The sequence below is a fragment of the Lissotriton vulgaris genome, chromosome 3_1 (assembly GCF_964263255.1).
Source record: "Lissotriton vulgaris chromosome 3_1, aLisVul1.2, whole genome shotgun sequence".
In the NCBI taxonomy this organism is placed as follows: domain Eukaryota; kingdom Metazoa; phylum Chordata; class Amphibia; order Caudata; family Salamandridae; genus Lissotriton; species Lissotriton vulgaris.
The window spans coordinates 1811962271-1811978204 of record NC_141689.1 but is presented as its reverse complement, the minus strand read 5'-3'; the positions used below and the strand labels follow the sequence as shown (position 1 = coordinate 1811978204).

Sequence of the window (15934 nt, the reverse complement as noted above, 5' to 3'; positions counted from 1 at the left end):
GGTCTCATCTAATGTGTATTTTTTCATCTGTAATCACTGTAGGTTTGATGTCCCACTTAAGAGCTTGAAACCACTTCCTCAGTCTGCTCCACAGACAACCCCAAGAGAGGGATGGAACACTGTGCAAGGAAAAAAGATAAAAAGGGTTCCTTTAACGAGCAATGCACATTTTCAAACAGGTGCGTATTTGTTTTCCATTTTTATTGATAAGGAGCATTACCATTGTATGCTTTCTGACCGTTGACTTACTTTTGAGATATTCCTCTTCTGGATGATAGATGGCGACTACAGGGGACAAAAGACTGCCGGTAAACCGGGGAAGCCGCAGTCCACTTTGCCACCTCGCCTCCAGCAAGCAGCAGGAAATCGCCAGCAACACTATAGCCCATCCCCCGGGCCTGCATCCCAACATACTCCTAGCGAACAAAGAACTCAAAGTAGAACTCCAGCACAGTCAGCCGGCAGGTAAGCATTTGTACCAAGCTTGTTCACATTTGGTCTATGAAGCTCAGTGCCATGTCAGACTTACGATGGCAAAAAATATACAATAGTGAACGAGAGTAATTGAAAATATTGCTGTATGAAAATGCTGGCAAAGTGCCAGCCTGTGTGGGCCAGCTTTATAAATTTACTATGTATATTAATCAAAAGTAATTGTCGGATCATTAGTAGCCTAGACTGCTCAGATATTTTTGCCAGAGACTATAATGGTCTGCTTAGCTGCAAATCTGAAACCATAGAAGCCTCATTGTTGACTTTCCTAGAGCAACGCACCCATATCTTTGAAGAAACTGATCTGATAGAGACAACTAGCCACAGATTACTTCACGTAGAATTATCCCCAGTCGTGAGACTAGGCTGGACCCGGAAGCTTGTTTGCCACAGCATCCCTATGCGCCGGGGGGACAGCACCACATGACTCTGCCCTGACATCCTCCGCGTTCGTGACATCAGCAAGGACACAAGTCTCACCCTGCTGAGCCTAGGTCAGCTTTTTCTCTTTCCGCGTGGAACGCGGATCCGGTTGAGCTCTGGCCTGTTTTCAGGCCTTCTATCCCTTTTTTCACGTTTAGTACAGTGTGCGAATGCCTTCGGGACGTGCCCATCTTGTGCGCGTCCCATGTCGGCGGTGGACCCTCATCCAGTTTGCGTGTGGTGCCTAGGTGGGCACCGGGACTCGGCGAGCTCCGACTTAGTCGGGTACCTCCAGCCTCAGTCGCGGCAGGAGCGCCAGATGAAGTTGCTTTCGGCGCGCTTATCCAGGTCACTGTCCTCTTTGCGTCCGTTCCCTGACTCCTAGGCAAGGAACCGCCGGTTTCGTCAGCGACATCGTCTTTCGCCGCGGCCCCATGGACGTGGCTCACCGGCTGGTAGGTCCTTCAGTTTATCTCCAAGGCCTTGTCCTCCTTTCGCGGTGGGCGCCTGCCTATCGCCTCCCTATCCGCCGTTTCACGGCGCGGAGGCACCGTCGGGGTGTGGTACTTCGGGGCTCCCCTCTTCTGCGCCTAGCGTCCATGTCTCGCCGCAAATCAATACGGGACTCCCTGTGGTGTCGCAGGTGATCGCCAGGCCCCCGGGCTTACCCCTGGTTCCCCCTCAGCCCTCTGAGCAGGAGGCTGCCTCACCAGAGGTCGAGCTGGCGCTGGTTCGTCACCAGGAGCCTCTATCCCTGGCTCCGGTGGAGTCACGGGTCGAGGCGGGCCAAGGGGTGCCTTCCCGGTCCCTCTTGCTCCTTGGCGCGGGCGGCTGCTCCGTCTGAGGCCGGACTGACGCCGCGGGTGGCCCCTCCGGCGCCACGTGACGCCGATCATGCGCCACATGACGCCGATCAGGCGCTGCTGACTACCTCCACAGAGTCGTGTCTGCGCCGGGCTCTGGATTCGCATCTTGCTGACACTTCATCTCCGGAGGTCTGTCATCTGGTGATGGGCTCCTTCCCGGAGAAAGGGTGCCGTGTCGTTGCCTCTTCGCTGGCCTCTTCTAGAGGAGGCTCTCCACTGTCCTCGCGGACAATATCCTCGAACCCTTCTTTCCTGGGCTCGCGGCTGGCTTCTCCACCAGCATTTTCTCCTTCTGAGGCCCTGCGAGTCCCTCATTCCCCGTTGGATTCTCCATTAGGTCGGGGCTGGCTGCTCCCTCCCTGGAATCGGGGAAGGGCGTTTCAGTCTCCGATAGTCTCACATAGAGGAATTGCTTTCCCCTCCGTGGTGCTTTTCTGAGGCCAGTGTTGCCTTTGCTCCGGCTATTTCCACGGCTGCTGGTATTCGGAGGATGGGTGACCCTCTTATGGGGGCCTGAAGGCATCCTGCCACGGGCGATCCAGTGCCTCCGGCGCTTCTGCAACGCCATCGATCTGCTTCAAACGACCCGGTCTGTCTTTCTTTCCACCATTCTACTTAAGGCGCTCTACCGTGTTTGACTGTAACGTTGTTCCCTCCGTCTCAGGAGGCCTGGTGGTTCGATTCATGGGGGCGTAATGTCTTCGCTTCTTCCAGTGCTGCCTTGAGCGCACTTAACACTTTGTATGTGTTGACCAGGGCTACTTCTAGCCTGTGGGGTTCGGTGAAGTCCCTACTTTCTTGTGTCTCTCATGAGGGTGCCCGTGCTGATTTGCGGGCCCTTGTGTTAACTGATAAAGAGTTGGCTGCATTTATTCTTTGTGCGGCTTTGGACGTCAGCGATTCTATTGGCTGTGCTATGGCTACTTCTGTGGCTCTGTCGCCATGCTTGGCTACGTGATGCTGTTTTTCCTGAAACTGTTAGGGAGCGTCTGGTCGACCTCCCCTTTGACGGGGCCCTGCTGTTTTAATACTCTGGCGGACTCAGCCATCCGGCGTCTTCTGGTAGGGCTTTGTCTTTCTCCTCCTACTCAGTGGGTGCTTGTTGATCCTCCGAGTCTTCGTGGGGAGTGTTATCCCACTGCTCCTGGAATCTGGTGTGGGTTGCATGTTACACTTTCTGTAAGATACTGTGCACTCCGGGCCCTGCGTTGGCCTACCTCTTTGGTTGGAGTTCGGCCCCTGTTGGCGGTAGTGTTCATTTTGGCTGCTTATTAAGCCTTTTGTGGTTTTTGCAGCGGGTTTCTACTTTGTTCTTTGATGCGGGCTTTCTTCCCTAAGAGTGGTTCCAATACTTCTTGGGCTGTGTCCTACCCTATGTGGGGTATTTGTGGCTATTGGATAGCCTGTCTAATGCTGGGAATGGTGGCCTTCCCCTTGCGGGTTCCTTTCCCTTCTTGGGGTCCCTGTATTCCGCCGGTGCGTTTCTTAGACTACGGCGTGCGGCAGTGTTCTGCCTCGGCTTTGCTGTTGGTCTGGTCTTCTGTCTGGCAGCATTCTGCCTCTGGTTTGCTCTTGGCTTGGCCCTCTGTCTGGCGGCATTCTGCCTCTGGTTTGTGTTGGCCTGGTCCTCTGTCTGGTATCCATAAGGGTTATCTCCAGTGTTGGCGACTTCGTTCGTCCTAATTCTATTTTTTCCTGGGTTAAGCACCCTGTGGTGTCCGCCCGTTCTTCTGGTCCAGCCAGGGGCCTTGGAGTGAGGCCTGGTACATTGACTGCTGTTCTCTTTTCCTATTGCCTGTCCCTGGGGGGCTTCCTTTGGAGGTCTCTGATACATTGGCTTATGTTTTTTTTTGTGATGCCCGTACCTGGGGGTTCCGGTGGAGGTCCCTGGTGCATGGGCTGCTGACTTTGTCTCCCTTCATTTTGCCTGTACCGGGGGCCTCCGCTGGGGGTCCCGGGTACATTGGCTCTTGGCCTCTTTTTGTATGGCCCGTACCTGGGTGTTCCGGTAGAGGTCCCTGGTGCATCAGCTGTTGGCTTTCTTTTGTACTGTCCATACCTGGGCTTTCGATGGAGGTCCCTGGTACAATGATTATTAGTCTCCTTTCGTCATGCCTGTGCCTGGTGTTTCCGGCAGAGGACCATGGCACATTGGCTGATGCTCTATTTTCGAATGGCCTTCCTTCTACTGTTTTGTGAAGGAGGGGCCACCGATTGTCGTGGGGACACACTCCCTGGGGAGTGATTTTTTTTTTTTCCCTGTCAGGGTCTGCCTTCGCCTGGGATGGGGAGGGCCTCTCACAGACCCTCCTTCCCCTTGGGTATGGCTAGGGTATCTATTCAATGTGAAGGAATCTGCAGCTAGTAGTCTTTATCAGATGTACGAGTTACATACCTTCAGTAACTGTGTATCTGGTAGAGATGATTCTAGCTGCAGATTCCTTCATGGCCCTCCCTTTCTCCCTGTTCTACGGAGGCCCTCTTGGTCCTCTGCACTCGCCTGCCTCTGGGTGGTGGTCTTCTCCTTTGGGGGATGCTCACCTTGTTGTACTTGCTTCATTCTTGACTTTTATAAGCGCTTCAGCGTCCCTGCACCCTGGTGTCCAGTGTGGGGTTCGCTAGTGCTGCTTCTTCTTCTTCCCTTTGTTATTTGCATTCCTGTCTTTGACAGTCCTTGGGGTTGTGGTGCCATAGCTGGTCTCGATCATGGCTTTCGGGAGATTTTGCTCCCTGCTGGTATTGTCTAAGGTTGACTGGTCATTGCTTTGCGTTCTGACCTTGGTGCCCCTTTATGTTCCGGGCAGTGGCTGCAGCCTTTTTGGTGTGCTGTGTATTTTCACGTGCTTCTGCCCCGGGGACGCTGTTGTATTTGTTTGCAGGGTTGCTTTCCAGTAGCGGTGCCCTGTTCTTTCATTCCAGATTTTTGTACCTCAGTACCTGGCTCTATTCTGGATGGTGCTGTTATTCAGCATTTGTTTCTTTCCCTTCTGTATCGCTGGGTTTTCGCACACTGTTCCAGTATTAACAGTTTTGTGGCGCGGAAAGTTCTCAGAAGAAAACTGACGTAGGCGCGCCGGGGTGGGATTTGTGTCCTCGCTGACGTTAGGAACACGGAGGACGTCAGGATGGAGTCATTTGGTGCCGTCCCCCCGGCGCGCAGGGATGCTGTGGCAAAAAAAGATTCCGGGTACAGTCTCACGCCTGGGGATAATTCTACATGAAGGAATCTGCGGCTAGAATCGTCGTAAGTAACTCATACTTTAATTCCAGTAAGGTACTCCAAGCCAAGAGTCTCTCGCTCTACGCTCTACGCTCTCGCTCTACTCTCTCGCTCTATGCTCTACTCTCTCGCTCTACGCTCTACTCTCACGCTCTACTCTCTCGCTCAACTCTCTACTCTCTCGCTCTACTCTCTACTCTCTCGCTCTACTCTCTCGCTCTACGCTCTACTCTCTCGCTCTACGCTCTACTCTCTCGCTCTACGCTCTACTCTCTCGCTCTACGCTCTACTCTCTCGCTCTACGCTCTACTCTCTCGCTCTACGCTCTACTCTCTCGCTCTACGCTCTACTCTCTCGCTCTACTCTCGCTATATGCTCTACTCTCTCGCTCTACTCCCGCTCTCTCCTCTGGTGTCTTCCTATCTTATTCTGTCACACACGCACTCTCTCTCTCATTCCCTTTATAGTTCGAATCGTCTGGTTTGCTAAATAAATCTTGGACATTCAGAAAGCTTCCCTGGTAATGCATTACTCCTGTTGCTTCCCATTGGCCTTGTGGTTTGTAACTCACATTTTTCTGGCTTTCTGTTTGCTGGCTTTTTTTAGGCTGTATGGGTGCATTTCCTCTTTCCCAAGGAGCTAAGCTTTTTCAAACTAACTCGCCTTGTATTCTTCCACAAGTGCTCCTTCCTGTAAACGTAATCTTGTTCTTGTCTGGTCACATTTGTCTTGCATTGAAAGACCAATGTCAAATGTCAGGTCAGGCTGTCTTTTGATGAAGTTTTTACTTTTCTTTCTCTGACTTCAAAGTAAGAGGATATATGCAACAAACTTGCTGGATACTGGAGTAGGAAAGGTTTATTTTTCAAGCACTCATTATTTAATGAGATGTGCAAGTATTTCAGAATTAGCAAAACACAAATGAAACAAATTATTTGTTAATTCTTAATTATGTTGGAAACAAATACTTCAAGATGATCAAAACACATCAATACACTAGGTGTCGCCATTTCCGCTCATTATCGTTGTGGCTGCATAGTTTTATTAGTAATGGTCATGTCAACTGAAAATGTGCTGTCTGTTATGGCAGTGTGCTACCTCACCATGGGCCAGATGTAGGTAAATGGCATTTATCGATTCGTAAATACCGAATTTTACCGATTCGGTATTTACAAATCGGTAAATGCCATGTAGGTAAATATTCGGTAACATTTAACGAATCGTTAAGATTCGGTAAAATTACCGAATTGTCAAGGGGAACAGGGTGTCACTTTGACACCCTGTTGCACCCCTGATTCTGGCTTGTGTGCCATGTGACACACATACATGCACTTAGAGCATGTATGTGTGCCACATGGCACAGGTGTACATGCACAGAATTGCATGTACACTGGAATTCGTTATTTACCACGAAATATTATTTCGTGGTAAATAACGAATTCTTAAGGGCCTGTGGCACTGTTTTCAGTGCCACCTACATCTAGATTTACTGATTCGGTAAATTTACCGAATCGGTATTTTTACAGAATCGGTACATTTACAGAATCAGTAAATTTACCGAATCGGTAATATTTAGGCCCCCTACATCTCAAACTCCAAATACTGGTCAGGTGACGGCCGAAATCGGACGTTACCGACCGGTATTTGGCCACCTACATCTGGCCCCATGTCTGCTCCAACCTACGTCACTCCACTCTAGCACTCTACTCTGCACCTCTATACTCTATACCCTTTACTCTACACCTCTGCACTCTGCCCCACTGCACTCTACACCATTTTTGTCATTACTCTATGCCACGCACTCTAACCTGCACCAATCTTGTACACACCACTTCATTCTACTCTGAAACCATATACTCCATGCCTCTGCATTCTACTCCACGCCACTGCACTCTGCTCTGCATCACGGTAGTCTATGCCACTGCTCTCTATGCCAATACACTCGACACCAATTCATTCTACGAGACTCTACTCTACAACACTGCACACTCTGCCACTGAAGTCTACACCACTCTACGCCATTTTACTCTACCAAAGATAATCTTATGCGATTTCCCCCTCAGACAAGAACCTCTAACCCCCATCAAGTCACGTCTCAAATGTATACTATTAAACTGTAGATCAGCCTCAAGATATGCGGCTGATATTGCTGATCTCATACTCACTCACAAACCTGACCTCCCAATTCTGACTGAAACATGGTTAAATGAGTCATCTACGCCTAACCTCGACATACTGGCTCCCCCAAACCATGGCATCACCAGATAGACAGAACCGATAGACCTGGAGGCGGTATTGCCTGCATACATCGGAATATTCTCTCAGTGAACCAATTACATTCACCACATTATCCTTATGTGAATACATTTGTATTGATATCACAAGTAACAACAAACCAGTTTGTTCATTTGATTTGATTCGGATTTGTAAAGCGCATAGCTACCCAAGGCCGTCCCAGCGCTGATACTCTGCCTACTTGATCCAGACATGGGGGTGTTTATGGGAAGAGCCAGGTTTTCAGTAACCTACGGAAAGCCAGTAGGTTAGTTTCCCTTCGGATGGGGAGTGGAAGGGCATTCCATAGCTTAGGGGCATTATATGAGAAGAGGCGTCCCCCTGAACGTGCTTTTCTTATTCTGGGGACACTGGCCAGGGAAGAGGGTATCTGATCTCAACTGTCTATTGGATTTGTGAGGTTTGATGAGAGGTCTCAGGATGAGGGGGCCTCTGCCATGGAGTATTTTGTGCGAGATACAGAGGGTTTTAAAGGTAATCCTTTCTTGAATTGGGAGCCAGTGTAATGATTTGAGGGCAGGTTTGGCAGAGCATCTGGGTTTTGTCCCGGTGAGGAGCCTTGCGGTGGCATTCTGGGCATACTGTAGTCTGTTGATGACCGATATTGGGGCACCTAGGTACAGGGCGTTTCCGTAGTCCAGTCTTGAGATAATTAGGCCCCGCATTGGAAGTTTTCTGGACTGGAAGGGAATTAAGGGGAGGATTTTCCGTGCTGTCCGTATAAGGCCGAAGCATGTATCGGCGGTGTTCGAGGCATGTGGGCTGCTGAATTCATATCTGTGCATAGATCGCCACCTAGTGTTGGGTCCGGATGATTGCACATTGTTGTCCTGGAAGAGTCTTCGAAGTATCACGAGATAGGTGGCTCCTCCCCTGGACTACAGTGCGCATGGGCATCGCCTCCATCCCCAGATTGTTTTTTTCCGCCATTGGGTTCGGATGTGTTTCGGTTCCCTCTGTCGGAACCGATAGTTGTTCTATTTCTACTCGAGACCAAAAGGTCTTTAGGCTGGGCGTCGGTATAGTTGCGTGCGGGTTTTCTTTCTGACTCTCAGCTCCGATTTCTTGCTGCCCTTCCACGTGCCTTCGGCGCGGACGGGCCTACATTACACCTCTAGTCATGGAGCGGACTCCATTTAAAAAGTGTCCGCTGTGCCACTCAAAATATTCGCACCTCGACGTGCACCCTGTGTGCAATACCTGCTTGTCGCCGGATCACCGCGAGGACACCTGCATGGCGTGTTCGAAATTCCGGAGCAAGAAGACACTGAAAATTCGCCGGGCCAATCGACTCCAGGCTCAACTATCGGCTGCGGCGCCCCCTCCAGAAGACATTTTCCAGGAATCTGTCGAGGTAGAAGACGACGCGCAAGACTCGGACTCCGGTCCCGTGTACGATGAGGAGACCTACGACGCGGGTGAGGAGGACTTTGACGAAGTCTCCGACGAGGTAGGGGACGACGATCAGGCTTGTGCCACGATGGGGGATAGCTCAGAGGAGGAGCATCCCCAACCAGACTCAGGGGTTATACCCCTTCAAACGGCCCAGGTCGAGGGATCGCCTTCGGGCCTTACCCAAGATCTCACTATAAGTCCTACGTCCCCGCCTCCGGGCCCGGTCACGGACATTTCGGAACCATCACTTCAGTTGATAAAACCGAAAGTGAAGCCAACTGGTCACGCGCCATCGGATCCGAAACCGAAACCGAAAGTGGCGCAGGTGATGAAGGTTCTGGAGGCGTCAAATACAAAGGCATCCAAAATGGCCGACCAGAAGCGTCGCGCCAAAATGGCCGACCCGAAACCATCCGGGTCGGCGCCGAAGGCGAAGATCTCAGATGCGGCTGCATCGGCGCCGAAAGGGGTCGTGGACCCGAAGACGGCTCCGAAGAAACGTCAGGGCGACGACGCCGATGGGCATGGGCCGCCGGCACCGAAGAAAGTGCCCTCTGTCGTTGTGGATCTCGAGGATGAGGATTCGCTCGAGCCAGTCCAGCCCTCTCCAGCCTTCACAAAGAAGGTGGCGGAATCCTTGCAGCGGATTCGAAAAGCCGGGGTGGTTCCCGCTCAGGACACTGTGGCGCCTCAGACTACCGCGGGCCACAAGCCTATCCGTTTCACTCTCCCGCCCAAGTCGGCGCCGAAGGCCTTCGCGCCGAAGCCGGGCGGACCCGCTAAGGAACCATTGACACCCAAAGCTGCCTCAGCGGTGCCAAAGCCTCGACTCCAGTCACTTGCGGTCGAGGAACGTCGTGCGGTGTTCATCGACGCCAACACCGGAAAACTGTCGCTCCTCAAGAGGAAGATCACGACGGAGCCGGCGTTGGAACCCTTTAAGATCCCTCTTAAAAACAAAAAGGACTCTGCGGGATCTTCGGCTATGGTGGAACCTGTGTCCCCCCAGGCCCTGGGGCACTCGCCGGCGCATTCAGTCGCAGTCGATGCCGACGAGGAGGATGCCGAGTACACCTATCCGGCGTACTCGGATCCGGAGGAGGAGCCTGTGCCCTGGACCACCGGGGCCGACAACGAGGACCCGCAGTCGGGTCAGGACACTCAGCTTTTCGCCGCCAAGACGTCCCCTACAGAAGACTCGGCGGCCTTCAATGCACTGATAGAGAGAGCTGCGGCCAACCACGACGTCGAACTACACTCCGACCCCGTGGATGTGGACTTCTTGTTCGACACCTTCTCGGTGGCTGAAAAGTCGGTCAAAACGCTGCCGATGCTTAAGGGGGTGCTCAAGCATGCCGCAGAGGTCTTCAGGGAACCCACACGGGCGCGTGTGGTCAACCCTCGGATCGACAGGAAATATCGGGCAGCACCCACAGATCCAACGTATATCAAGGGACACTTGCCATTGGACTCCTTGGTCGTTTCCAACGCTCGGAAGAGGGCAAACTCTCAAACAACTGGTGACGCTCCTCCCCCAGATAAAGAGTCGAAAATCTTCGAAGCCTCAGGCAAAAGGATCGCTGCACAGGCAGCTAACATCTGGAAGATTTCTAACACCCAAGCCCTGCTCGCACGTTATGATAGGGCACATTATGACACACTTGAGGCCATCCTACAACACCTACCTGACCAATACAAGGAGGCAGGGGAGATGCTTATTCAGGAGGGTAAACTCATTACTAACGCATCCATCAAATGTGCACTGGATGTGGCAGACACGGCCTCCAGGGCTATCAATACAAGCGTGTTGCTTAGACGCCATGCCTGGCTTAGGATTTCGGGGTTCAAACCCGACATCCAGACTACTATACTAAACCAAACAGTCAATCCAGACCATCTGTTTGGCCCTGAAGTGGATGCCTCCCTGGAAAAAATGAAAAAAGACCAGGAAACTGCCAAGTCAATGGGGGCTTTACAAAGTCAGCAGTTTCGGGGTGGCTCCTTTCGCCGCTCAAATTCAAAAGGCACCTCAAGAGGACAGGCATCCCAATCCACACAATATTACAAGGGTAACACCCAAGCCTCGTTTAACAACAAGGGCAGAGGTGGTTACAGAGGCAATAATGTCAAGGGCAGGGGACGTGGAAACAATGGCTCCAGGTCCACCACCACCAACAAGCAGTGACGTCTTGTCACTGCCCCCCGACCACACAACACCAGTCGGGGGGAGACTCCAGCAGTTCCTGCCGGCGTGGGAGTCCATCACCACAGACAGGTGGGTGAGGTCTCTTATCCAGTACGGGTACTGTCTAGAGCTTACGTCCATTCCACCGGACATACCGCCAAGAAACCGTCCTATGTCCAGCGAGCACTTGACCTTGTTGCAGCAAGAAGCTCTACTCATGCTGCAAAAAGGGGCGATAGAGCTCGTTCCATTGCAAGAACAGGGAACAGGGGTTTACTCCCTCTATTTTCTCATCCCCAAAAAGGACGGGTCCCTCAGACCGATCCTGGACCTCAGGCCCCTGAACTGGTACATCCTCTCGGAGCACTTCCATATGCTCACGTTGCAGCAGGTGCTTCCCCTGCTTCAACAGGGGGACTTCCTGGCTACACTGGATCTGAAGGATGCATATTTTCATATCCCCCTGCATCCTTCACACAGGAAGTATCTCAGATTCACAATCTTAAACCAGCATTACCAGTTCAAGGTTCTGCCGTTCGGGGTCACCACAGCACCAAGGGTATTTACAAAATGCCTGGCGACCGTGGCGGCGCATCTCCGTCGCCAGCACGTCCACGTCTTTCCCTACCTGGACGACTGGCTCATTCAAGCAAGGACAGAACAGCAGTGCGTCGACCACGTGTCACGCACCATTCATCTCCTGCACGATCTGGGATTCTCTCTGAACTACCCAAAGTCCCATCTCCAGCCCGCCCACGTGCGACAGTATCTGGGCGCGACAATCGACACTCTGGCAGCCACTGCGCAGCCAAATTCAGTGAGAATCGCCAGTATCCAGGCGCTGATCCAACGATTCAGACCCCAACACTCGCTTCCAGCGAGGGTGTTCATGCAGTTGATAGGCATGATGGCCTCCTGCATCTCCATTGTCCCGCACGCGAGACTACATATGCGTCCGCTTCAGGAGTGCCTGGCACGTCAGTGGACTCAGGCTCATGGGCAACTGACAGACCTAGTGTTGGTGAGCGGTCGGGCGTACAACTCTCTGCATTGGTGGAATCCACTAAACCTTTGCAAGGGCCGACCATTCCAAGAGCCTGTCCCACAGATTATCCTGACAACGGACGCCTCTCTCCAGGGATGGGGAGCGCATGTACTCCATTACACTGTGCAAGGACTATGGACGCTACAGCAACGGAAGATGCACATCAATGTGTTGGAACTGATGGCAATCTTCATGGCCTTAAAGGCGTTCAAAGTACATCTGTGCAACAAAGTCGTGTTGATCCGGACGGACAACATGACAGCCATGTACTACATTCTGAAACAGGGAGGCACACACTCTCCACAGCTGTCTCATCTGGCTCAGAGCATGTGGAAGTGGGCCATTCAGAGGAACATCTTCCTCATGGCAGAGCATCTCCCGGGCAAAGACAATCAAATGGCGGACCTGCTCAGCAGGCACAGCCATCAGATGCACGAGTGGGAGATACATCCATCAGTACTCCAACCGTACTTCCAAAGGTGGGGTCATCCAGAGATAGACCTATTCGCCACAAAGGAGAACGCAAAATGCCAAAGCTTCGCCGCCAGGTTCCCACACCCGCAATCACAGGGCAATGCGATGTGGATGAACTGGTCAGGCAGATTTGCGTACGCTTTTCCCCCAGCACCTCTGATACCGCTGGTGGCACGCAAGCTCAGGCAGCACTCGATGACTCTCATCCTGGTTGCTCCAACGTGGGCTCGCCAACCATGGTACACCACGTTTCTCGAACTCTCCGTGGTACCGCATCAAAGGCTTCATCTCACTCCCAGCCTTCTGACGCAGAGCCATGGCGACATTCAGCACCCAGATCCGCAACAGCTCAACCTGGCGATCTGGCTCCTGAAGTCCTAGAGTTTGGCTACCTCAATCTTCCTCCCGATTGCATGGACATCATTCGGGAGGCAAGGAAGCCCACTACTAGAGCTTGTTATGCGGCTAAATGGAAGAGATTTGTCATCTACTGTGCTAACCACGATATTGACCCGCTAGATGCTTCCATTCAAAACATCATCTGTTACCTTTTTCACCTGTATCGATGCAATCTAGCGTACTCTTCCATCCGCATTCACCTGTCTGCTATGGCAGCATACCTCCAGAATAGGCAGCACCTGTCACTCTTTAAGGTCCCTGCTATCAAGGCCTTTCTGGAAGGACTCAAAAGGGTCATTCCACCAAGGACCCCACCAGCTCCAGAATGGAACCTCAATGTGGTTCTTACGAGGCTGATGGGTCCTCCCTTTGAGCCACTGCACTCTTGTGAGCTTCAGTTTCTGACTTGGAAGGTTGCGTTCTTAGTAGCAATTACATCGCTACGGAGGGTTAGCGAGCTGCAGGCGCTCACCATCCAAGAACCTTTCTTCCAAGTACATGCTAACAGGGTGGTGCTCCGCACTAACCCTAAATTCCTACCCAAAGTGGTATCACAATTCCACATGAATCAAACAATTGAATTGCCGGTGTTTTTCCAAAACCCAGAGACGCTGGCGGAGCGCATGCTCCATACCCTTGATGTGAAACGGGCTTTAATGTACTATGTAGACAGGACGAAAGATTTCCGCAAAACCAAACAACTTTTTGTTGCTTTTGCCACACACCACAAGGGAAACGCTATCTCCAAAGCGGGGATTGCTAGATGGATAGTAAAGTGCATTCAGATCTGTTACGCTAAAGCTAAGCGCACTCTCACTATCCCACCGAGGGCCCACTCCACCAGGAAGTTAGGGGCCTCTATGGCTTTCCTAGGTAACATTCCCTTAGAAGATATCTGTAGAGCAGCCACATGGTCTACCACACATACTTTCACTAAACACTACTGTGTAGACGTGCATTCCAAACAGCAGGCAGCTGTTGGTCAGGCTGTTCTAAAAACGCTTTTTCAAACTGCTGCAGCTGGCACGGGCGACCGCCGATAATGGAGGGACTGCTATGTATTCTATGCACAGATATGAATTCAGCAGCCCACATGCCTCGAACTGCAAATGCTACTTACCAGTATGCATCTGTTCTTGGCATGTAGGGCTGCTGACATTCATATCGCCCACCCTCCTCCCCGGCGCCCGTAGCAGCTGCAGTGTTCATTCATATATACACATATGCTCATAGCATGGCCATCACTCACATTCTTCACTCCATCTCTGCCAATGGCTAAAAACAATCTGGGGATGGAGGCGATGCCCATGCGCACTGTAGTCCAGGGGAGGAGCCACCTATCTCGTGATACTTCGAAGACTCTTCCAGGACAACAATGTGCAATCATCCGGACCCAACACTAGGTGGCGATCTATGCACAGATATGAATGTCAGCAGCCCTACATGCCAAGAACAGATGCATACTGGTAAGTAGCATTTGCATTTCCTTGCTTGGACTTTAAAGTTGAGGTCTTGGTCCATCCAGATGCCAAGGCTCTTAATTTCCCTTTTTGGGGTGGGGGGGGGGGGGTGTCCCGCCTACAGGGTGGCCATGAGAGAGAGGAAGGAAGTTTCCGTTGGTCGCCAAGTAGAAGGATCTCTGACTTCTCTCCATTAAGTTTAAGGCGAGAGTCACACATCCATTTTGATATGTTCTGGAGGCAAGTGGCCAGCTTATCCAGACATTTGGTCGACTGGTTTATGGAGACGACCAGTTTGGTGTCGTCCGCGTACATGACTACCTTTATGCCGAAAGGTTCCACAATATCTTCTAGGGGGGACATGTATACGTTAAAAAGTGTGGGGCTCAAGGAGGAGCCTTGGGGTCCCCACACTGAAGGGGGAAAACTCTGGAGTGGACAGGACCGTCAGCCACCTCGAAGGTCCTGTATTCTAAAAAGGACTTGAGCCAGGTCAGGGCGGTACCAGAAATTTCTGCCATGTTAAGACGGTGGATAAGGATGGCATAGTCCACCGTATCGAAAGCAGCGCTCAAGTCCAGGAGGATCACTGCCACTGATCCTCCTGCATCTAGGATGGTTCTTGCTTCTTCGATCACGGCCAGGAGTGCGGTGTCGGTGCCCTGTCCTGGTCTGAATCCTGTCAGGGAATGACAGAGGAGGTTATTGGATTCCAGGAAGGTGGAGAGTTGTTGATTTACAATCTTTTCAGCCACTTTGCTAATACCTGGGAGGAGTGAGATTGGTCTAAAGTTAGCCAGGTCAGTGGGGTCAAGGTGGGATTTTTTCAGTACTTTTTTCAAAACTGTTGCTTTTTTCCAGTTGGTGGGGACAATGCCTTGGGTGAGAGACGCATTAATTAGTTTGGTAAAGGGGGGAGACACTGTGGGGGCAACCAGTTTTAACTTGTTCATGGGAGCTGGATCTGTTGGGGCTCCGCTCTTCACAGAATTTAGAGTGTCAAGAAACAACTCCGTGGATACCGGGATGAGGCATTGAAGTGAGGGACATCAGGGAGAGTTGGCGGGGGCAGAGAATCTAAGAGAGTGCTATGGGTGGGAAGTGTTTTTAGAATATTGTTAATTTTGGAAGAGAAGAACTCGGCTAACTGATTACGGTACATCTGAAGCCTGAAGGATCCATAGTGGGCTGTGGTTCCGGGGCTTTCGTCAGCAGGCGGATAATGCGGTATGTTTCTTTAGAGGAGTTGGCTGCGGCTAGTATTTTTCCTTCGGAAAAGGCCGCTTGAGTGTTTTTTATGCAGGTTTTATCATAGTCCTTCATAGCTGACCTATATTCACCTTTACCCTTTGTAGCCCAGTCCTTTCTCCAAAGGCGTTCAAGCTTTTTGCATTTCTTTCTTAGTTCACGCAACTCGGGTGTGAACCAGGGCGATTTGAATGTTCCCTTCTTGCTAGGGAGTGGCTTATTGGGGAGGACTGAGTCGAGGGATTATTCGATCCAGGATCGGAGTTGGAGATCCGCCAGGGATGGATCTGAGTCGAGATCAGGAGCAGTGGCTGCTAGTTCATATGTCCAGGCTACCGTATCTAATTTTGGCCAGGGGCGGGAAGGGGCCTGGGGGGGGGGGGGGGGGGGGGGGGTCTGTCTGGGGCTTTGATGGAAATTTCAAGCTTGAAG

General features: G+C 51.7%; 1 protein-coding gene across 1 annotated transcript in view; it reads left to right on the top strand.

The window, feature by feature from the left end:
• The window catches only part of OTUD4 (OTU deubiquitinase 4), a 577225-nt gene that overhangs the window by 280298 nt on the left and 280993 nt on the right, over window positions 1–15934 (top strand). The window contains exons 12-13 of the mRNA XM_086962254.1: window positions 43–179; window positions 279–465. Coding sequence (XP_086818380.1) covers window positions 43–179; window positions 279–465 — 324 coding nt within the window. The remainder of the gene's footprint in view (window positions 1–42; window positions 180–278; window positions 466–15934) is intronic.